Here is a 22,733-nt window from a genome sequence, read left to right on the forward strand (position 1 = left end):
GATCAATCCTGCAGCAGCCTGCAGAAGATTTGTCCGGGGTAGTGGCACTGAAATGCAGTCCCTGTTTCTCGAGCTCTCCTTTGCCAGCTGCACCAAACACAGATACACGGACGCACGGACACACAGACAGGTCCCTCCAGGCCAGTGCACAGCTGCTCTCCACTGAGATGCATCACATTTGGTTTCATGAACACGGAGAAAGGCTGAGGCTTTATGCCCACGTCCTGTATCCGTGTGAGTGGGTTTCTTTCCAGTACCCTGAAAGACAATTCGGGAATCTGCACATAACAGCAAAGGGAGGATGTGAGGGAATAGATTATGGGAGTGAAGGAAATCCAGCGACTGTCAATCCTGACCTCCACAATCCCAGCCCGATCCCCTGCCCCACAGCCCGGCGCCGCCTCTTCCGACGTGCAGAGAGCCGAGCGCCGCCCCGCACCCCCCGCGCTCGCCTCCCCTCCGTTCCCTGCCAGGACTCGGCGAGAGCCCGAGCGGCAGCGGCGCAGGGCTCAGCCCCGGGGCGGAGCTGGCGGCGGCCCAGAGGAGGCGGCACGGCCGCAGCAGAGCCGGGGCTCAGGGGCACAGCGAGGCTCGGCCGACGGAGCGGCGGCATGCGGCGGTGTCGGGGCGCGGGGCTGGCGGCGCTGGCCGCGCTGCTGCTCGGTGCGCGGAGCTGGAGGTGGAGGTGGCGGAGGCAGAGGCTGGGTCTGCCTGGGATAAGCTTTGGGCTCGGCATTTGTCTCCGGCACTCCTGCTCTTCCTTGCTACTTTTTAACCTTCTGCCCTCAACCCTCCTCTCCTCGAGGAATCCGTTCTCACCTACTTGCCCTGCTCTACTACTCCATTTCTTTAGTAATTCATGGACTCATCCAACCATTTACTCATCCACGCATTCTAGCCAATTTCTTTTCCTAATTCTAGTCTCCCCTTCTGCAGTCTGACACTTCTCCCACATTCTTACTTCCACAAAATACAGCACATTCCTATTTCCATGCTATTACTTTCAGAGAAATATTCTCTTCTTTATTTATTCTCAGAATATCCCAACTACCTGTGATCTGTCCTCCTCTGCCGTCTTCCGTCTTTGCCTGTGCGGCATCTGCCGCCTACGGAAACTGATTGTCCTTCTCTCCGTGGCAGCGGCCGTGGCCAGAGCCCAGGTACAGCAGCAGCCGTTCCTGGAGACCACCGAGGGCAGCGGCATCAACATCACCTGCTCACATCCCCAGATCCAGAGCAGCGAATTGATCTACTGGTACCAACAACTCCCTGGCCGAGGACCCGAACTCCTCGTGAGCATTCACAAAGACTCCAAAGAGCTGCCGGACAATGCAGGACGGCTGTCGGTGTCGGCGGATCGGCGTTCGAGCGCGCTGTGGCTCGCTGGGCCCCGGCGCGGGGACGCGGCCGTGTATTACTGCGCGCTGGGGGCCACGGCCAGAGCAGCCGGGGCTGCGGCCGGGCACGAACCGCCGCGGGCGGGGCCAGCAGGGGGCGCTGCCGCTCCACCCGCCGCCCTCCCGGGCCGCCGCTCCGCAGCTCCTTCCTCTGCCCCGAGCCCGCAGCACCGACAGCGCCAATGACAGCGAAAAGGCCGGCACACTCCTGGCCTGCTTGCCCTCACTTCAACTGCTATTGCTTCTCCTCACTTCCATCACACCCCTGAGCCTCCCTGGTGTCTTTCTGGGGATAAAGCAGCTCCCTGAGTAAGAGAAGAAGTAATTAAAGAACTCTTACTGCACATAGACAAGTTCACACTATCACAAGTGCACTCTGGAACTTGCACATATCCAAAGAGTAACTCATTGTCCTGCATTGATGAAGAGGTGTGTGCAAACACATTTCTCAAGGGGACCCAGGCAGAGACACTTCTCCTTCTGCCATGTCCCCACTGATGTGCAAACACACAAGCTCGCTCCCATTCCGGCTCCTGCCTCCAAGTCTGTGCACACACATCCATGTTGACTCTCCTCTCCAGACTTGTGCAAAAATAAATCACATCCCAACACTGATTTATTCCCACAAATGCCCGCCCTCCTTCTCTCCTCAGCCCATCCTGATGGTCACTGGTTTTTGCTTCTCTGTGTTTTGCTTTTGGGCTGCTTGTTCCGACCCTGCCCCGTTAAAATTGCCTTCAGAAAAGTGTTCTTGCCTCTCTGGACGGTCTACCCTGTCTTCAGCCAGTGAGCTCAAACCATGCCAGGGCCTGAGTGCCGAAACCATGCCAGGGCCCTGCCTGACTCCTTGCCTTGCCCAACAATGCTCCAACTCTGCTGCAGTTGTTCCCAGGTTTCCTCAGCAGCGTCCACGGCTGATTGAATCCTTGCCTGTAACGGAAGGACAGACGGACATACAGACAGAGGGACACAGTTACACACAGACAGAGGGACACACAGAGACACGTGGGCAGGGGCACATGAATACCCAGACACATAGACACACCGAGGTCTCTCCAGGCAAATGCAGAGCTGCTCTCCCCTCAGCTGCAACAGATTCGTTTCATGAACACGGAGAAAGGCTGGGGCTTTATGCCCACGTCCTGTATCCGTGTGAGTGGATTTCTTTCCAGTGCCCTGAAGGACAATTCGGGAATCTGCACATAACAGCAAAGGGAGGATGTGAGGGAACAGATTATGGGAGAGAAGGAAACCCAGGGACTGTCAATCGTGAGCTCCACGATCCCAGCCCAATCCCCTGCCCCACAGCCCGGCCCCGCCGCTTCCGACGTGCAGAGAGCCGAGCGCCGCCCCGCACCCCCCGCGCTCGCCTCCCCTCCGTTCCCTGCCAGGACTCGGCGAGAGCCCGAGCGGCAGCGGCGCAGGGCTCAGCCCCGGGGCGGAGCTGGCGGCGGCCCAGAGGAGGCGGCACGGCCGCAGCAGAGCCGGGGCTCAGGGGCACAGCGAGGCTCGGCCGACGGAGCGGCGGCATGCGGCGGTGTCGGGGCGCGGGGCTGGCGGCGCTGGCCGCGCTGCTGCTCGGTGCGCGGGGGTGGCGAAGGGGCCGTGGTGTGGGGCTCGAGTGATCCCGCAGGTCTGCGGAGGCTGCAGTCCTGCCTGGCTTCTTCTCAGACCTCCTCTCGAGAGTTGTTCTCCCATTCATCCCTCCATCTTCTCCATCCCATATTCCCGCAGAAATCTTTGGATTCTATTCTTTGCACAATCCTGAAAAAGCGCTGCTTTTTAATAACTCAAGAAGTCTGTTCTTACCCCGACTAAATTGTCTCTCTTTTTGTACTTTCTCCCACATCCTTCCGGCGACTCCACCGATCCTCTCCTCATTAACGCATTCATTTCTCCACAATCGATTAATGGACACTTCTCATTCTGCTTATCTTGAAATCCCCTCGGTACTCTTTTTCTCATTATCGTTGTACCTTCCTGACTGTTTCTGCAGGATTTGGGCCGTGCAGTGAGGCATTATAGGATTTCAGTCTTTTCATTTTCTGTTCCCGGCAGTGGCTTCAGGCAGAGCCCAGCTGCAGCAGGAGACGTTCCTGGAGACCACCGAGGGCACCAGCATCAACATCACCTGCTCGCATTCCAACAAACGCAGCGGAGATTACATCCATTTCTACCGTCAGCTGCCGGGCCGAGCACCCGAATTCCTCGCCCTCACTGCTAGAGGCTCCAAGGACGTGCCGGCCATTGCAGGAAAGCTGACAATTTCGGAGGACGGGCGTTCGAGCGCGCTGTGGCTCGCTGGACCCCGGCGCGGGGACGCGGCCGTGTATTACTGCGCGCTGGGGGCCACGGCCAGAGCAGCCGGGGCTGCGGCCGGGCACGAACCGCCGCGGGCGGGGCCAGCAGGGGGCGCTGCCGCTCCGCCCTCCCGGGGCCGCCTTTGCCCGGTTCGTCCCGGGCTGCTGGGGCGCTGCCTGCACCGGAACCGACCTGAGCACCTCCTATGGGACCAAGACCGACACCGGCACCCACAGCGGCATCGGTAACGGCAGGTCCAGCTTGGAGTCACCGACCTCACCCAGCCCCTCTTCTCAGCACTGGCTTAAGGAGCTTTTGCTCCAACTGCCAGGTCTTGCTAGCACCAATCCCATCCAATCCCAAAGTCTTGTTAGTCTCGAAGTGGTTAAGCAAATCTTAACTTCCTCCGCCTAGATTACAGGGGTTCCAGGCTTGCCTAATCTGTCTCCCAGAGCAGGAGGCCAGGTGTCCAGATGATAATCAATCTTGAAGACTGAGGCAAAGAAGGTGTTAACCACCTCAGCCGTTCCATTGTCTTTAGTGACTATATTCCCCTCGAAACTTGACAGAGCACAGAAGAAAACAACCTCTGCTGAGACATTTGTCATGTGGGTAATTTTGTAAGAGAAAGAGGAAGGGAAGGGACATCAGACTCACCTGGTTTCCAGACTCAGAAGGAGCCTGGGTGCAGCTGAACAATGATACAGCAGTCTGCAGGAGATTTGTCCAGGGTCAAGTCACTGAAATACAGGCCCTGCTTCCTGAGCCCTCCTTTTCCAGCTGCTCTAAACATCATGCTCTGCTTCTGCCAGTTGCCAGCCCCAATAAGAATGGTTTCACCCGAATTTGGATTGTTAGTTTAATGCAGTTTGAAATTTTAGGAGTGGCACAGCATGGCTTGGAGTGCTGACACACGACACATGGACACACAGACAGAACCACAGAGCCATGATCACATGGACACACAGACAGGTCTCTGCAGGCCAGTGCACAGCTGCTCTCCCCTCAGCTCCATCACATTGGTTTTGTGGACACAGAGAAAGGCTGGGGCTTTATGCCCACGTCCTGTATCCGTGTGAGTGGGTTTCTTTCCAGTACCCTGAAAGACAATTCGGGAGTCCCCACATGACAGCAAAGGAAGGATGTGAGGGAACAGATTATGGGAGAGAAAGAAACCCAGGGACTGTCAATCGTGAGCTCCACGATCCCAGCCCGATCCCCTGCCCCACAGCCCGGCCCCACCGCTTCCGACGTGCAGAGAGCCGAGCGCCGCCCCGCACCCCCCGCGCTCGCCTCCCCTCCGTTCCCTGCCAGGACTCGGCGAGAGCCCGAGCGGCAGCGGCGCAGGGCTCAGCCCCGGGGCGGAGCTGGCGGCGGCCCAGAGGAGGCGGCACGGCCGCAGCAGAGCCGGGGCTCAGGGGCACAGCGAGGCTCGGCCGGCGGAGCGGCGGCATGCGGCGGTGTCGGGGCGCGGGGCTGGCGGCGCTGGCCGCGCTGCTGCTCGGTGCGTTGGGTTGGCGAAGGGGTAGAGTCCGGGCTGGGGTGATCCCGCAGGTCCCCGGAGGCTGCCGTCCTGCCTGGCTTCTTCTCAGACCTCTTCTCGAGAGTTGTTCTCCCATTCATTCTTCCTTCTTCTCCATCCCATATTCCCGCAGAAATCTCTGGATTCTATTCTATGTCCAAGACTGAACAAGCATTCCATTCCTATCCTATTTATTATTTATGAAGAAAGTCCTTGTCCCTTCTAACTTTCTTTTTTCTTTTTGGCCTTTCTGCCACATACCCCCATTATCCACCGACTGCACAATTCTTCCTGGCCTTCCCGCAGCCATCTCTCCACAAACCAGTAATGGACATTTCCATTACTGCTATCTTGAAATTTCCACGGTACTATTCTTCTCATCATCTCTGTACGTTCCTGACTGTTTCTGCGGGATTTCATTTGTGCAGTGGGGCAGTGTAGAATTTGAAATGTCGGCATTTTCTTTCCCTGGCAGTGGCTTCAGGCAGAGCCCAGCTGCAGCAGGAGCCATTCCTGGAGACCGCCGAGGGCAGCGGCATCAACATCACCTGCTCACACTCAAATAAAGCGGGCGGCGATTTCGTCCATTTCTACCGTCAGCTCCCGGGCCAAAGCCCAGAATTCCTCGCCTCCGCTGCTAGAGGCTCCAAGGATGTGCCGGCCATTGCAGGAAAGCTGTCAGTTTCGGAGGACGGGCGTTCGAGCGCGCTGTGGCTCGCTGGGCCCCGGCGCGGGGACGCGGCCGTGTATTACTGCGCGCTGGGGGCCACGGCCAGAGCAGCCGGGGCTGCGGCCGGGCACGAACCGCCGCGGGCGGGGCCAGCAGGGGGCGCTGCCGCTCCGCCCGCCGCCCTCCCGGGCCGCCGCTCCGCAGCTCCTTCCTCTGCCCCGAGCCCGCAGCACCGACAGCGCCAATGACAGCGAAAAGGCCGGCACACTCCGGGCCTGCTTGCCCTCACTTCAACTGCTATTGCTTCTCCTCACTTCCATCACATCCCTGAGCCTCCCTGATGCCTTGCTGGGAATAAAGCAGCTCCTTGAGTAGGAGAAGAAGTAATTAAAGAACTCTTACTGCACATAGGCGAGTTCACACTATCACAAACACACTCTGGAGCTTGCACACACCCAAAAAGTAACTCATAGCCCTGCCTTTATGAAGAGGTGTGTGCACAGATATTTGCAAAGGAGACCCAGGCAGAGACACTTCTCCTTCTGCCATGTCCCTACTGATGTGCAAACACACACACTCGCTGCTATTCCTGCTCCTCCATTCAAGTCTTTGCACACAATTCTACGTGAACACTCCTTTCCAGAAATGTGCACACATAGAGCACATCCCAACACGGGTCTATTTCCACACACAACCTCCCTTTTCTCCCCAGCTCACCCTGATTGTCACTGAATTTTGCTTCCCTGTGTGTCACCGTTGGGCTGCTGGTTCCGACCCTGCCCTGTTAAAATTGTGCTCAGGAAAGAATTTGTGATTCTCTGGACATTTTACCCTCTGTTCAGCTTGTTGATACTGAAGCCATACAAAGCTGTGCCTGACTCCTTGTCCTTCCCCACAAGGCTCCAGCCCAGCTGCAGTTGATCTCGGGTTTCCTCAGCAGTGTCCATCGCTGATTGTGTCATTGTCTGTGCTGCTGGTTTGTGTGCGATTGTGTTCTCTGCTGTGTGCTTCTGTGTGTGGCTTTGTCTGTCTGTGTGTGTCTGGGTGTGTGTGTCTCTGTGGGTGTATGCGTGTGTGTGTCTGTGGGTGTGTTTCTGTGCTATATTGTGTTACTCAACCAGTGAAATGCAGTGATCACATAGAGATGCTCTCCACTGCTCTGCCCTGAGCATCCCAGAGCAGCATTTGCCCAGAATCAGAAGCATCATAGATGCAGATGATCAATACTGTATCAGCCTGCAGGAGATTTGTCCACAGAATTTGTCCATTTCATTTAACACTGAAATGCCATCCCTGATTCTCAAACCCTCCTTCTCCAGCGGCACTAAACATCACTCTCTGCTACTGCCAATTGCACGCCACAATAAGTAGGGTTTCACCTAAATTTGGATTTTTAGTTTGATGGGGTTTGAGATGGTGGGTTTGCCACAGCATGGCTGGGAGTGGTCACACACCCACAGACACACGGACACACAGACACATGGACAGGTCTCTGCAGGCCAGTGCACAGCTGCTGTACCCTCAGCTGTACCACATTGGTTTTGTGGACACAGAGAAAGGCTGAGGCTTTATGCCCACGTCCTGTATCCGTGTGTGGGGTTTCTTTCCAGTGCCCTGAAGGACAATTCGGGAGTCCCCACATGGCAGCAAAGGGAGGATGTGAAGGAACAGGTTATGGGAGTGAAGGAAACCCAGCAACTGTCAATCGTGATCTCCACAATCCCAGCCCGATCCCCTGCCCCACAGTCCGGCCCCGCCGCTTCCGACGTGCAGAGAGCCGAGCGCCGCCCCGCACCCCCCGCGCTCGCCTCCCCTCCGTTCCCTGCCAGGACTCGGCGAGAGCCCGAGCGGCAGCGGCGCAGGGCTCAGCCCCGGGGCGGAGCTGGCGGCGGCCCAGAGGAGGCGGCACGGCCGCAGCAGAGCCGGGGCTCAGGGGCACAGCGAGGCTCGGCCGGCGGAGCGGCGGCATGCGGCGGTGTCGGGGCGCGGGGCTGGCGGCGCTGGCCGCGCTGCTGCTCGGTGCGTTGGATTGGCTGCCGCGGGTCGCCCGGTTCAGCGAGCAATGAGACCTGCCCTAGCCCGAGATTCATCTCTTACCCTTCTGTTCCGTTTCGTTTCTTGTTTACCCTCTCTCCCCTTCTCTGCCCTCATATTTTTTTTCCTCTTTGAATCATTGCTTCCCACGTTGTCTTTTTCCTCTATATCCTGTCCATCCGTCGATCCATCCATCCATCCATCCATCCATCCATCCATCCATCCATCCATCCATCCATCAATCCCTCTCTGCCAGTCTGTTTTTAACAATTCCTTCTGATTTACCCTCAAAACTTCTCTCATAGCTCCTGTCCTCAATCAAACACTCTCAGATAAATCATGTCTCCATTCTTTAGTTTTAGAATATATCCAAGTTTGCTCTGATCTGTCGTACTCTCCATTCTCCGCTTGCATGGATTTTTCTGTAAAAGAAAACCGATTTCTTTTTTCTCCATGGTAGTGGCAGTGGCTAGAGCCCAGGTGCAGCAGGAGACGTTCCTGGAGACCACCGAGGGCACCGGCATCAACATCACCTGCTCACATCCCAATAAACAGAGCAACGAATACATCAATTTCTACCGTCAGCTCCCGGGCCAAGGACCCGAATTCCTCGCAACCGTTTATGGAGGCTCCAAGGATGTGCCGGCCATTGCAGGAAAGCTGTCGGTGTCGGAGGACGGGCGTTCGAGCGCGCTGTGGCTCGCTGGGCCCCGGCGCGGGGACGCGGCCGTGTATTACTGCGCGCTGGGGGCCACGGCCAGAGCAGCCGGGGCTGCGGCCGGGCACGAACCGCCGCGGGCGGGGCCAGCAGGGGGCGCTGCCGCTCCGCCCGCCGCCCTCCCGGGCCGCCGCTCCGCAGCTCCTTCCTCTGCCCCGAGCCCGCAGCACCGACAGCGCCAATGACAGAGAAAAGGCCGGCACACTCCTGGCCTGCTTGCCCTCACTTCAACTGCTATTGCTTCTCCTCACTTCCATCACATCCCTGAGCCTCCTTGACGCCTTTCTGAGAATAAAAAGCACCCTGAGTAGCAGAAGTAATTAAAGAACTCTTACTGCACATAGACGTGTTCACGGCATCACAAAAACACACTCTGGAGCTTGCACACATCCAAAGAGTAACTCATCGCTCTGCATTTATGAACACATGTGTGCACACAAACTTCCGAAGGAGACCCACGCACAGACACTTCTCCTTCTGCCATGTCCCCTCTGATGTGCAAACACGCACGCTCGCTCCTATTCCTGCTCCTGCACCCAAGTCTGTGCACGCACATCTACGTGAACACTCCTGTCCAGAGATGTGCACACATAAAGCACATCCCAACACGGATCTGTTCTCACATACGCCCTCCCTACTTCCCTCCTCTTCTTCACCCTGATGGTCACTGGTTTTTGCCTCCCTTTGTGTCGCCATTGGGCTGCTGGCTCTGACCCAGCTCTGTTAAAATTGCGTTCAAGAAAGAAGTCGTGCCTCTCTGGGCATCTCACCCTGTGGTCAGCCTCCGAGTACACAAACCATTCCAGAGCTTTGCCTGAATCCTTGTCCTTCCCCACAAGGTTCCAGCCTTGCTGCAAGTTTTCCCAGGTTCCCTCAGCAGCATCCATGGCTGATTGTGTCCTTGCCTGTGCTCCTGTTTTGTGTGCGCTTGTGTTCAGGCAGGATGCACAGGAATCCATGTAGGAGCGCAAATTTGTGCATGAATCCCCCTGATGTGCAGGAGCCTGTGTGTGTGTCTGTGTCTCTGTGTGTCTGTGTGTCTGTGTGTCTGTGTTAGTCCTACTGTGCTACCCAACCAGTGACATGCGTTGATCCCACTGGAGACATTCTCCACTGCTCTGACCTGAACATCACAGAGCAGCATTTGCCCAGAATCAGAATGAGCCAGGGGGTAATTGGACAATGCTGCAGCAGCCTGCAGGAGATTTTTCCAGGGAAGAGGCGCTGAAATGCAGTCCCTGCTTCCTGGGCCGTCCTTTTCCAGCTGGTCTAAACATCACTCTCTGCTACTAACATTTGCCAGCCTCAATAATGATAGTTTTACCCAAGTTTGGATTTTTAGTTTAACGCAGTTTGAAATTCTGGGAGTGGCTCAACACGGCTGGGAGTGCTGAAACACAGACAGACAGACACACGGACTCAGACACACGGACACACGGACACACAGACACGCAGACAGGTCTCTGCACAGCTGCTCTCCACTGAGCTGCAACACATTGGTTTTATTGACATGGAGAAAGGCTGAGGCTTTATGCCCACGTCCTGTATCCGTATGAGTGGATTTCTTTCCAGCGCCCTGAAGGTCAATTCGGAAATCTGCACATAACAGCAAAGGGAGGATGGGAGGGAACAGATTATGGGGGTGAAGGAAATCCAGGGACTGTCAATCCTGAGCTCCACGATCCCAGCCCGATCCCCTGCCCCACAGTCCGGCCCCGCCGCTTCCGACGTGCAGAGAGCCGAGCGCCGCCCCGCACCCCCCGCGCTCGCCTCCCCTCCGTTCCCTGCCAGGACTCGGCGAGAGCCCGAGCGGCAGCGGCGCAGGGCTCAGCCCCGGGGCGGAGCTGGCGGCGGCCCAGAGGAGGCGGCACGGCCGCAGCAGAGCCGGGGCTCAGGGGCACAGCGAGGCTCGGCCGGCGGAGCGGCGGCATGCGGCGGTGTCGGGGCGCGGGGTTGCCGGCGCTGGCCGCGCTGCTGCTCGGTGCGCGGTGCTGGCGGTGGAGGCAGGGGCTGGGACTTAGTCTGCCTGCGATAAGCATTGGGCTCGGCATTTGTCTCTGGCACTCCTGCTCCGCCGTGCTTCTTTTTCTCTCACTGCTCTCAACACTCCCCTCCTAAAGGAATCGGTTCTCTCACAGCTTCCACTGCTCTACTACTCCATTTCTTTAGTAATTAATGGACTCATCCGAACCTTTACTCATCCACTCATGTCAGCCAATCTCTTTTTGTAATTCTATTCTTCCCTTCTGCAGTCTGACACTTCTCCCTCATTCTTACTTCCACAAAATATAACACATTCCTATTTCCATGTAATTTCTGTCAGAGAAGTAGTCTCTCCATCATTTATTGTCAAAACATACCCCAGGTACCTGACACCTGTCCTCTGCCCTCTTCCCTCTTCGCGTGCACGGCGTTAGCTGACAAAGGAAAGTGATTGCTCTTTTCCCCGTTGCAGTGGCTCTGGTCAGAGCCCAGGTACAGCAGGAGAAAACACTGCAGACCACCGAGGGGACTGGCATCAACATCACCTGCTCACATCCCCAGATCCAGCCAGCCGATTGGATCCAGTGGTACCGTCATCTGCCGAGCCGAGCACCCGAACTCCTCGCACTCACTCTGAAAGACTCCAAAGAGCTGCCGGACAGTGCGGGAAAGCTGTTGGTGTCGGCAGATCGGCGATCGAGCGCGCTGTGGCTCGCTGGGCCCCGGCGCGGGGACGCGGCCGTGTATTACTGCGCGCTGAGAGCCACGGCCAGAGCAGCCGGGGCTGCGGCCGGGCACGAACCGCCGCGGGCGGGGCCAGCAGGGGGCGCTGCCGCTCCCCGCTGACGCCGCTCGGCGGAGCTCGGACCGAGCCGCGCGTGCAACCCGCGGGATCCGCACCGGGAGCAACCACGGGCTCTGAACAGGTCCTGGCCTCCTGAGACCCCTCCAAGCACAAGAATGCTGCCCTTCAAGGCTCACCATACGATTCTGCTGGTTAGGAACATTTCAGCAGCAGTCAAGGCAATCAGGGAAGTTATTTCTGAGCATATTGGAAGAAAAAGGAAGGCTTAGGAGATGTTGGCTCATTTCTTGGTTGAGGAAGGGGACCTGCTGACAAATGAAAGAGAAAAGGCCAACACACTCCCGGCCTTCTTGCCCTCACTTCAACTGCTATTGCTTCTTCTCACTTCCTTCATATCTCTGAGCTCCCTGATGCTATTCGAGGTATAAAGTAGCACCCAGTACAGGAGAAGAAGAAGTGATTAAAGAACTCCTGCTGCACATACACGATTTCATGGTACTACAAACACACTCTGGAGCTTGAAAGCACACAAGGAGTAACTCATAGCTCTGCATTTATGAAGAGGTGTGTGCACAAATATTTCCAAAGGAGACCCTGTCACAGGCACTTTTTTTCTGTCATGTTTCCAGAAATGTGCAAACACGAACGCTTGCTCTCATTCCTGCTCCTGCACCCAAGCCTTTGCACGCACATTTCTGTGAACACTCCTGTCTAGAGATGTGCCAACGTAAAGCACATCCCAACACATCTGTAAGGATCTATTCCCACACACTTACAGAGACACCTTCCCTTCTTCCCTCCTCAGCTCACCCTGATGGTCACTGGTTTTTGCCTCTCCATGTGTCGCCACTGGGCTGCTGGTTCCGACCCTGCCCTCTTGAAATTGCTTTCAGGAAAGTATTTGTGATTCTCTCGACATCTGTGTTTGTCCTGTGAGAACAAAAAACCATGTCAGGGTTCTTGCCTGAATCCTTGTCCTTCCCCACAAGGTTCCAGCCCAGCTGCAGTTGTTCCCAGGTTTCCTCAGCAGCATCCATGGCTGATTGTGTCCTTGCCTATGCTCCTGGTTTGTGTGAGCGTGTGTTCAGGCAGGATCCACATGAATCCCTGTGGGAGCACAAATTCATGCATGAATCCCCCCCAATGTGCAGGAGCCTCTGTATGTGTTTGTGTGCGTGTCTGTGTGTTTGTCTGTGTGCGCCCTATTGTGTTACACAACCACTGAAATGCGTTGATCGCCCTGGAGACGTTCTTCACTGCTCTGTCCTGAGCATCACAGAGCATTTGCCCAGATTCAGAAGGAGCCAGAGTGCAGATGATAAATGCTGCAGCAGCCTGCAGGAGATATGTCCAGAGAAGTAGTGCTGAAATGCAGTTCCTGCTTTCTTTGCCCTCCTTTTCCAGCTGCTCTAAACATAGACACACGGACACATGGACACACGGACAGGTCCCTCCAGGCCAGTGCATTGCTCTCCCCTCAGCTGCACCGCATTGTTTTTACTGACACTGAGGAAGGCTGGGGCTTTATGCCCACGTCCTGTATCCGTGTGTGTGGGTTTCTTTCCAGTGACCTGAAAAACAATTCGTGAATCCCTACGTAACAGCAAAGGGAGGATGGGAGGGAACAGATTATGGGAGTAAAGGAAACCCAGGGACTGTCAATCCTGAGCTCCACGATCCCAGCCCGATCCCCTGCCCCACAGCCCGGCGCCGCCGCTTCCGACGTGCAGAGAGCCGAGCGCCGCCCCGCACCCCCCGCGCTCGCCTCCCCTCCGTTCCCCGGCAGGACTCGGCGAGAGCCCGAGCGGCAGCGGCGCAGGGCTCAGCCCCGGGGCGGAGCTGGTGGCGGCCCAGAGGAGGCGGCACGGCCGCAGCAGAGCCGGGGCTCAGGGGCACAGCGAGGCTCGGCCGGCGGAGCGGCGGCATGCGGCGGTGTCGGGGCGCGGGGCTGGCGGCGCTGGCCGCGCTGCTGCTCGGTGCGCAGGGAAAGTAGCTGTGGGGGTGGTCGGGGGGCTGCGTGAGACCGCGCTCGCTCTAAGAGTCATTTCTTAGCCTCCTTTTCCTTCTCAGTTCTTGTTTGCTCTCTGTAACCTCCTCTGCCGCTATAGGGATTTTTTTGCCACAGTGAAGTACTAGCCAGCGAGTTTGCCTTTGTTATTCCATTTTCCCATACAACCATCCATGCAAATTTGTATTCCTCATCCCTTTCTCCTCTAAAAAATATCAAGTGTCCTTCAAAACATCCATCATAGATCCTTGTCCCCTGCCAAAATCTTTCGGAGAAATTTTCTCTCCATACTTTACTATCAGAACCCATCCGTGTAATTGCTGCTCTGTCTACCTCTCCAATTTCTGACTGCATGGTATTTTTTGATAAAGAAAAGTGATTCTGCTTTTCTCCGTGGCAGTGGCCGTGGCCAGAGCCCAGGTACAGCAGGAGCCATTCCTGGAGACCACCGAGGGCACCGGCATCAACATCACCTGCTCACATCCCCAGATCCAGATCAGCCAAACGATCGTCTGGTACCGTCAGCTCCCGGGCCAAGGACCCGAACTCTTCTTGAGCATTCACAAAGACTCCAAAGTGCTGCCGGAGAGTGCAGGACGGCTGTCGGTGTCGGCAGACCGGCGTTCGAGCGCGCTGTGGCTCGCTGGGCCCCGGCGCGGGGACGCGGCCGTGTATTACTGCGCGCTGGGGGCCACGGCCAGAGCAGCCGGGGCTGCGGCCGGGCACGAACCGCCGCGGGCGGGGCCAGCAGGGGGCGCTGCCGCTCCGCCCGCCGCCCTCCCGGGCCGCCGCTCCGCAGCTCCTTCCTCTGCCCCGAGCCCGCCCCACCGACAGCGCCAATGACAGCGAAAGGCCGGCACACTCCGGGCCTGCTTGCCCTCACTTCAACTGCTATTGCTTCCCCTCACATCCATCACATTCCTGAGCCTCCCTGGTGTCTTGCTGGGAATAAAGCAGCACAAAGAATAGAAGAAGCAGCATGTAAACAACTCCTCCTGCACATAGATGTGTTCACAGTACCACAAACACACACTGGAGCTTGCACACATCCAAAGAGTAACTCATAGTCCTGCATTTATGAAGAGGTGTGTGAAAACACATTTCCCAAGGGGACCCAGGCACAGACACTTCTCCTTCTGCCATGTCCTCACTAGTGTGCAAACACGCACGCTCGCTCCTATTCCTGCTCATGCACCCAAGTCTGTACACAAACATCTACGTGAACACTCCTCTCCAGAGATTTGCACACATAAAGCACATCCCAACACTGATCTATTCCCACACACACCCTCTCTTCTTCCTGCCTCAGCTCACCCTGATTGTCACTGGTTTTTGCCGCCCCCCATGTGTCACCATTGGGGAGGCATTGACCCTGCCCTGATGAAATTGCTTTCAGGAAACTAATCGTGCCTCTCTGGGCATCTTACCCTCTGTTCAGCCTGTGAGTACAGAAACCATGCCATGGCCTTGGCTGACTCCTTGTCCTTCCCCACAAGGCTCCAGCGCTGCTGCACTTGTTCCTGGGTTTTCTGCAGTTGTTCCTGGGTCAGCAGCGTCCATGGCTGATTGTGTCCTTGCCTGTGCTCCTGGTTTTGTGCACCTGTGTACAAGCAGGTGCAGAGGAATCCATGTGAGAGCACAAAGTCATGCATGGACCCTCTGGGATATGGAGGAGCCTCTGTGTGTGTATGTGTGTGTGTGTGTGTGTGTGTGTGTGTGTGTCTGTTTGTGTGTGCCCTATTGTGTTACTCAACCACTGAAATGTGTTGATCACACTGCTGACGCTCTCCACTGCTCTGCCCTGAGCATCACAGAGCAGCATTTACCCAGGGTCAGAAGGAGCCCGAGTGTAATTGGAGAATGCTGCAGCAGCCTGCAGTGGATTTGTCCAGGGAGACGCATTGAAATACAGTCCCTGCTTCCTGAGCCCTCCTTATCCAGCTGCTGTAAACACAGACACACAGACTCACAGACACAGGGACACACACAGATAGGTCCCTCCAGGCCAGTGCACAGCTGCTCTCCCCTGACCTGATTTAGATTGGTTTCATGGACAAGGATAAAACGTGGGGCTTCATGCCCAGGTTTGTACCCGCGTGTGTGGCTTTCCCTCCAGTGCCCTGAAGGACAATTCGGGAATCCCCACATGACAGCAAAGGGAGGATGAGAGGAAACAGATGATGGGAGTGAAGGAAACCCAGGGACTGTCAATCGTGAGCCTCCCCGATGCCTTGCTTGGGAAAAAGCAGCACCTTGAGTAGAAGAACAAGTAGTTCAAGAACTCCTGCTGCACATACACGAGTTTACGGTACCACAAGCACACACTGGAGCTTGCACACATCCAAAGAATAACTCAGAGCTCTGCATTTATGTGGAGGTGTGTGCACACACATTTCCCAATGGGACCCAGGCACAGACACTTCTTCTGCCATGTCCCCACTGATGTGCAAACATGCATACTCACTCCTATTCCTGCTCCTGCACCCAAGTCTGTGCACACACATCTATGTGAACACTCCTGTCCAGAGTTGTGCCAACATAAAGCACATCTCAACACGGAGCTATTCCCACACACTTACAGATACACCTTCCCTTATTCCCTCCTCAGCTCACCTTAATGATCAGAGGTTTTTGCCACCCTGTGTGTCGCCATTTGGCTGCTGGTTGCGACCCTGCCCTCTTGAAATTAACTTCAGGAAAGTATTTTTTTCCTGGGAATCTTACCCTCTGTTCAGCTTGTTAATACACAAACCATGGCAGGGCCTTGCCTGACTCCTTGTCCTTCCCCACAAGGCTCCAGCCCTGCTGCAGTTGTTTCCAGGTTTTCTCAGCAGTGACCATGGCTGATTGTGTCCTTGCCCATGTTCCTGGTTTGTGTGCACTTGTGTTCAAGCAAGGTCCAACGGAATCCATGTGGGAGGACAAATTTGTGTATGAATCCATCCGGATGTGCAGAAGCCTCTGTGCGTGAGAGTGTGTGTGTGTCTGTGTGTTCCCCAGTGTTTTACTAAACCAGTGACATGCGTTGATCCCACTGGAGACATTCTCCACTGCTCTGCCCTGAGCATCACAGAGCAGCATTTGCCCAGATTCAGAAGGAGCCAGGGTGTAATTGGACAATGCTGCAGCAGCCTGGAGGAGATTTATCCAGGGAAGAGGCGCTGAAATGCAGTCCCTGCTTCCTGAGCCGTCCTTTTCCTGCTGCTCTAAACACAGACATACATGTGCAGGGACACACGGACAGAACTCTGCAGGCCAGTGCACAGCTGCTCTCCCCTCAGCTCCATCACATTGGTTTCGTGAAAACAGAGAAAGGCTGGGGCTTTATGCCCACGTCCTGTGTCCGTGTGTGTGGGGTTTCTTTCCAGTGCCCTGAAGGACAATTCGGGAGTCCCAACAGGACAGCAAAGAGAGGATGTGAGGGAACAGATTATGGGAGAGAAGGAAACCAAGGGACTGTCAATCCTGACCTCCACAATCCCAGCCCGATCCCCTGCCCCACAGCCCGGCCCCGCCGCTTCCGACGTGCAGAGAGCCGAGCGCCGCCCCGCACCCCCCGCGCTCGCCTCCCCTCCGTTCCCTGCCAGGACTCGGCGAGAGCCCGAGCGGCAGCGGCGCAGGGCTCAGCCCCGGGGCGGAGCTGGCGGCGGCCCAGAGGAGGCGGCACGGCCGCAGCAGAGCCGGGGCTCAGGGGCACAGCGAGGCTCGGCCGGCGGAGCGGCGGCATGCGGCGGTGTCGGGGCGCGGGGCTGGCGGCGCTGGCCGCGCTGCTGCTCGGTGCGCGGGGGTGCCGAAGGGGCCGAGTCTGGGCTGGGGTGATCCCTCAGGTCTGCGGAGGCTGCAGTCCTGCCTGGCTTCTTCACAGATCTTTTCCCGAGTGCTTTTCTCCCGTTCATCCCTCCCTCTTCTCCATCCCATTCCCCCTCAGAAATCTTCTGATTGTACTCCTTCGTCCAACCCTGCGCAAGCACTCCACCCCTCTCTTTTTTTTAATCCTTAGAAAGTCAGTCCTTAGCCCTTCTAACTTTTATTCTTTTTTTTTTATTTTGTACTTTCCTTCTCATCCCCCCATTCTCCAGGGACTGCACCTTTCTTCCTTTTATTTGGGCACTCATCACTCCACAAACCAGTAATGGACTTTTCCATTCCTGCTAATCTTGGCATCCTCTCAGAACTGTTTTTCTCATCATGTCTGTACGTTCCTGACTGTTTCTGTGGGATTTGTTCTGTGCACAGCGGCAGTGTACAATTAGAAGTTTATCCATTTTTTTCCCCCGGCAGTGGCTTCAGGCAGAGCCCAAGTACAGCAGGAGCCGTCAATGGAGACCACCGAGGGCACCGGCATCAACATCACCTGCTCACACTCCAAGAAACGGATGGGCGAAACGATCCATTTCTACCGTCAGCTCCCGGGCCAAAGCCCAGAATTCCTGGCACTCGCTGCTAGAGGCTCCAAGGACGTGCCGGCCATTGCAGGAAAGCTGTCAGTTTCGGAGGACGGGCGTTCGAGCGCGCTGTGGCTCGCTGGGCCCCGGCGCGGGGACGCGGCCGTGTATTACTGCGCGCTGGGGGCCACGGCCAGAGCAGCCGGGGCTGCGGCCGGGCACGAACCGCCGCGGGCGGGGCCAGCAGGGGGCGCTGCCGCTCCGCCCGCCGCCCTCCCGGGCCGCCGCTCCGCAGCTCCTTCCTCTGCCCCGAGCCCGCAGCACCGACAGCGCCAATGACAGGGAAAGGCCGGCACACTCCGGGCCTGTTTGACCTCACTTCAACTGCTATTGCTTCTCCTCACCTCCATTACATCCCTGGGTCTCCCTGATGCCTTTCTGAGGATAAAGCAACTCCTTGAGTAGGAGAAGAAGTAATTAAAGAACTCAAACTGCACATAAACGAGTTCACGGTACCACAAACACACCCTGGGGCTTGCAAAGAGTAACTGATAGTCCTGCATTCATGAAGAGGTGTGTGCACAAACATTTCCGAAGAACACCCAGGCATAGACACTTCTCCTTCTGCCATGTCCCCACTGATGTGCAAACACGTATGCTCACTCCTATTCCTGCTCCTGCACCCAAGTCTGTGCACACACATCTACGTGAACACTCCTCTCCAGAGATGTGCACACATGAAACACATCCCAACAGGGGTCTGTTCCCACATGCGACCTCCCTTCCCTCCTCAGCTCACCCTGATATTCACTGGTTTTTGCTTCCCTGTGTGTCACTGTTGAGCTGCTGGTTCCGACCCTGCCCTGTTAAAATTGCCCTCAGGAAAGAATTTGTGATTCGTTGGACATCTTATCCTCGATTCGGCCTGTGACTACTGAAGCCATGCCAGGGTCTTGCCTGACTCCTTGTCCTTCCCCACAAGGCTCCAGCCCTGCTTCAGTTGATCCTGCGTTTCCTCAGCAGCGTCCATGGCTGATTGTGTCATTGCCTGTGCTGCTGGTTTGTGCGCGCGTGTGTTCTTTCTGTGTGTGTCTGTGTGTGTCTGTGTCTGTGTGCCTCGCTGTGTCTGTGTCTGTGTGTGTGTGTGTCTGTGTGTCTCTGTGGATGTATGTGTGTGTCTATCTGCGTTTCTGTTCTCCGTTGTTTCACTCAACAGTGAAATGCAGCGATCACATAGAGATGCTCTCCACTGCTATGCCCTGAGCATCACAGAGCAGCATTTGCACAGCATCATAAGCATCATAGATGCCGATGATGAATACTGCATCAGCCTGCAGGAGATTTGTCCACAGAAGAGACACTGAAATGCAGTCCACGCTTCTCAAACCCTTCTTCTCCAGCTTCTCTAAATATCACACTCTGCTACTGCCAATTGCACGCCACAATAAGTAGGATTTCACCCGAGTTTGGATTTTTAGTTTAATGCAGTTTGAAATGGTGAGTATGCCACAGGATGGCTGGGAGTGGTCTCTCACACACACACAGACACACGGACACACAGACACATGGACAGGTCTCCGCAGGCCAGTGCACAGCTGCTCTCCCCTCAGCTCCATCACATTGGTTTTGTGGACACAGAGAAAGGCTGGGGCTTTATGCTCACGTCCTGTATCCGTGTGTGGGGTTTTCTTTCCAGTGGCCTGAAGGACAATTCAGGAGTCCCCACAGGACAGCAAAGGGAGGATGTGAAGGAACAGATTTTGGGAGTGAAGGATACCCAGCAACTGTCAATCGTGATCTGCACAATCCCAGCCCGATCCCCTGCCCCACAGCCCGGCCCCGCCGCTTCCGACGTGCAGAGAGCCGAGCGCCGCCCCGCACCCCCCGCGCTCGCCTCCCCTCCGTTCCCTGCCAGGACTCGGCGAGAGCCCGAGCGGCAGCGGCGCAGGGCTCAGCCCCGGGGCGGAGCTGGCGGCAGCCCAGAGGAGGCGGCACGGCCGCAGCAGAGCCGGGGCTCAGGGGCACAGCGAGGCTCGGCCGGCGGAGCGGCGGCATGCGGCGGTGTCGGGGCGCGGGGCTGGCGGCGCTGGCCGCGCTGCTGCTCGGTGCGCGGGGCTGGCGGTGGAGGCGGCGGAGGCAGGGCCTGGGGCTGGGTCTGTCTGGGATAAGTATTGGGCTCGGGATTTGTCTCTGGCACTCCTGCTCCTCCGTGCTTTTTTTCACCAACTGCCTTCAATCCTCCTCTTCTCGATGAATCCGTTCTCTCCCACCTTACCCTGCCCTACTAATCCATTTATTTAGTAATTCATGGACTCATGCCATCATCTCCCCATCCATGCATTTCAGCCAACCTGTTTTTTTTATTCCAGTTTCCCCTTCTGCAGTGTGACTTTTCTCTAAAATATACCATAATCTTATTTCCAAGGAATTATTCTTGTAGAAAATGTCTCTCCATTCTTTATTCTCAAAATATTACAGGTGCCTGTTATCTGTCCTCTGCCGTCTTCCCTCTTCGTGTGCACAGCACTTGCTGTTGATGGAAATTGATTGTGCTTTTCTCCATGGCAGTGGCCGTGGCCAGAGCCCAGGTACAGCAGCAGCCGTCCCTGGAAACCACCGAAGGCACCGGCATCAACATCACCTGCTCACATCCCCAAATCCAGAGCACCGATTTCATCTACTGGTACCGTCAGCTCCCGGGCCAAGGACCCGAACTCCTCGTGAGCATTCACAAAGACTCCAAAGTGCTGCCGGACAATGCAGGACGGCTGTCGGTGTCGGCAGATCGGCGTTCGAGCGCGCTGTGGCTCGCTGGGCCCCGGCGCGGGGACGCGGCCGTGTATTACTGCGCGCTGGGGGCCACGGCCAGAGCAGCCGGGGCTGCGGCCGGGCACGAACCGCCGCGGGCGGGGCCAGCAGGGGGCGCTGCCGCTCCGCCCGCCGCCCTCCCGGGCCGCCGCTCCGCAGCTCCTTCCTCTGCCCCGAGCCCGCCCCACCGACAGCGCCAATGACAGAGAAAAGGCCGGCACACTCCGGGCCTGCTTGCCCTCACTTCAACTGCTATTGCTTCTCCTCACTTCCATCACATCCCTGAGCCTCCCTGGTGTCTTGCTGGGAATAAAGCAGCAAAAAGAATAGAAGAAGCAGCATGTAAACAACTCCTCCTGCACACTGACGCATTCACAGTACCACAAACACACCCTGGAGCTTGCACACATCCAAAGAGTAACTGATAGCTCTGCATTCATGAACACATGTGAGAAAATACATTTCCCAAGGGGACCCAGGCACAGACACCTCTCTTTCTGCCATGTCCCCACTGATGTGCAAACACACACACTCGTTCCTATTCCTGCTCCTGCACCCAAGTCTGTGCATGCACATCTACGTGAACACTCCTCTCCAGAGATTTGCACACATAAAGCACATCCCAACACTGATCTGTTCCCACACACACCCTCTCTTCTTCCTGCCTCAGCTCACCCTGATTGTCACTGGTTTTTGCCGCCCCCCATGTGTCACCATTGGGGAGGCATTGACCCTGCCCTGATGAAATTGCTTTCAGGAAACTAATCGTGCCTCTCTGGGCATCTTACCCTCTGTTCAGCCTGTGAGTACAGAAACCATGCCACGGCCTTGGCTGACTCCTTGTCCTTCCCCACAAGGCTCCAGCGCTGCTGCACTTGTTCCTGGGTTTTCTGCAGTTGTTCCTGGGTCAGCAGCGTCCATGGCTGATTGTGTCCTTGCCTGTGCTCCTGGTTTTGTGCACTTGTGTACAAGCAGGTGCAGAGGAATCCATGTGGGAGCACAAAGTCATGCATGGATCCTCTGGGATGTGGAGGAGCCTCTGTGTATGTGTGTGTCTGTGTGTCTGTGTGTCTGTGTGTCTGTGTGTCTGTGTCTCTGTGTGTCTGTTTGTGTGTGCCCTATTGTGTTACTCAACCACTGAAATGTGTTGATCACACTGCTGACGCTCTCCACTGCTCTGCCCTGAGCATCACAGAGCAGCATTTACCCAGGGTCAGAAGGAGCCCGAGTGTAATTGGAGAATGCTGCAGCAGCCTGCAGTGGATTTGTCCAGGGAGACGCATTGAAATACAGTCCCTGCTTCCTGAGCCCTCCTTATCCAGCTGCTGTAAACACAGACACACAGACTCACAGACACAGGGACACACACAGATAGGTCCCTCCAGGCCAGTGCACAGCTGCTCTCCCCTGACCTGATTTAGATTGGTTTCATGGACAAGGATAAAACGTGGGGCTTCATGCCCAGGTTTGTACCCGCGTGTGTGGCTTTCCCTCCAGTGCCCTGAAGGACAATTCGGGAATCCCCACATGACAGCAAAGGGAGGATGAGAGGAAACAGATGATGGGAGTGAAGGAAACCCAGGGACTGTCAATCGTGAGCCTCCCCGATGCCTTGCTTGGGAAAAAGCAACACCTTGAGTAGAAGAACAAGTAGTTCAAGAACTCCTGCTGCACATACACGAGTTTACGGTACCACAAGCACACACTGGAGCTTGCACACATCCAAAGAATAACTCAGAGCTCTGCATTTATGTGGAGGTGTGTGCACACACATTTCCCAATGGGACCCAGGCACAGACACTTCTTCTGCCATGTCCCCACTGATGTGCAAACATGCATACTCACTCCTATTCCTGCTCCTGCACCCAAGTCTGTGCACACACATCTATGTGAACACTCCTGTCCAGAGTTGTGCCAACATAAAGCACATCTCAACACGGAGCTATTCCCACACACTTACAGATACACCTTCCCTTATTCCCTCCTCAGCTCACCTTAATGATCAGAGGTTTTTGCCACCCTGTGTGTCGCCATTTGGCTGCTGGTTGAGACCCTGCCCTCTTGAAATTAACTTCAGGAAAGTATTTTTTTCCTGGGAATCT

At 56.2% G+C, this 22,733-nt stretch overlaps 3 protein-coding genes and 5 gene segments (V, D, J or C); all 8 read left to right on the forward strand.

Annotated features, from left to right (window-relative positions):
- The first annotated feature begins 412 nt into the window (after window positions 1-412).
- Window positions 413-1,615, forward strand: LOC132339023 (T cell receptor alpha variable 4-like). The segment is given in 2 exon segments: window positions 413-663; window positions 1,141-1,615. Coding segments are annotated over 2 exon segments (495 nt in total).
- A 1,065-nt stretch (window positions 1,616-2,680) lies between these two features.
- Window positions 2,681-4,126, forward strand: LOC132338994 (uncharacterized). Its single transcript, XM_059869047.1, is given in 3 exon segments — window positions 2,681-2,978; window positions 3,456-3,748; window positions 3,750-4,126. Coding segments are annotated over 3 exon segments (708 nt in total). The 5' UTR covers window positions 2,681-2,926; the 3' UTR covers window positions 4,113-4,126.
- A 520-nt stretch (window positions 4,127-4,646) lies between these two features.
- Window positions 4,647-7,286, forward strand: LOC132338976 (uncharacterized). The gene is given in 3 exon segments (XM_059869024.1): window positions 4,647-5,202; window positions 5,696-5,988; window positions 5,990-7,286. Coding segments are annotated over 3 exon segments (1,125 nt in total). The 3' UTR covers window positions 6,266-7,286.
- A 144-nt stretch (window positions 7,287-7,430) lies between these two features.
- Window positions 7,431-8,981, forward strand: LOC132338982 (uncharacterized). Its single transcript, XM_059869034.1, is given in 3 exon segments — window positions 7,431-7,909; window positions 8,385-8,677; window positions 8,679-8,981. Coding segments are annotated over 3 exon segments (960 nt in total). The 5' UTR covers window positions 7,431-7,530; the 3' UTR covers window positions 8,967-8,981.
- Window positions 8,982-10,252: 1,271 nt separating this feature from the next.
- Window positions 10,253-11,471, forward strand: LOC132339067 (T cell receptor alpha variable 4-like). The segment is given in 2 exon segments: window positions 10,253-10,623; window positions 11,098-11,471. Coding segments are annotated over 2 exon segments (426 nt in total).
- A 1,814-nt stretch (window positions 11,472-13,285) lies between these two features.
- On the forward strand, window positions 13,286-14,363 carry LOC132339068 (T cell receptor alpha variable 4-like). The segment is given in 2 exon segments: window positions 13,286-13,406; window positions 13,839-14,363. Coding segments are annotated over 2 exon segments (577 nt in total).
- A 2,567-nt stretch (window positions 14,364-16,930) lies between these two features.
- On the forward strand, window positions 16,931-18,196 carry LOC132339069 (T cell receptor alpha variable 26-2-like). The segment is given in 2 exon segments: window positions 16,931-17,215; window positions 17,720-18,196. Coding segments are annotated over 2 exon segments (529 nt in total).
- Window positions 18,197-19,813: 1,617 nt separating this feature from the next.
- Window positions 19,814-20,943, forward strand: LOC132339011 (T cell receptor alpha variable 4-like). The segment is given in 2 exon segments: window positions 19,814-19,928; window positions 20,392-20,943. Coding segments are annotated over 2 exon segments (495 nt in total).
- Window positions 20,944-22,733: the final 1,790 nt, after the last annotated feature.

Source organism: Haemorhous mexicanus, chromosome 28 (genome assembly GCF_027477595.1).
Source record: "Haemorhous mexicanus isolate bHaeMex1 chromosome 28, bHaeMex1.pri, whole genome shotgun sequence".
Taxonomy (NCBI): Eukaryota; Metazoa; Chordata; class Aves; order Passeriformes; family Fringillidae; genus Haemorhous; species Haemorhous mexicanus.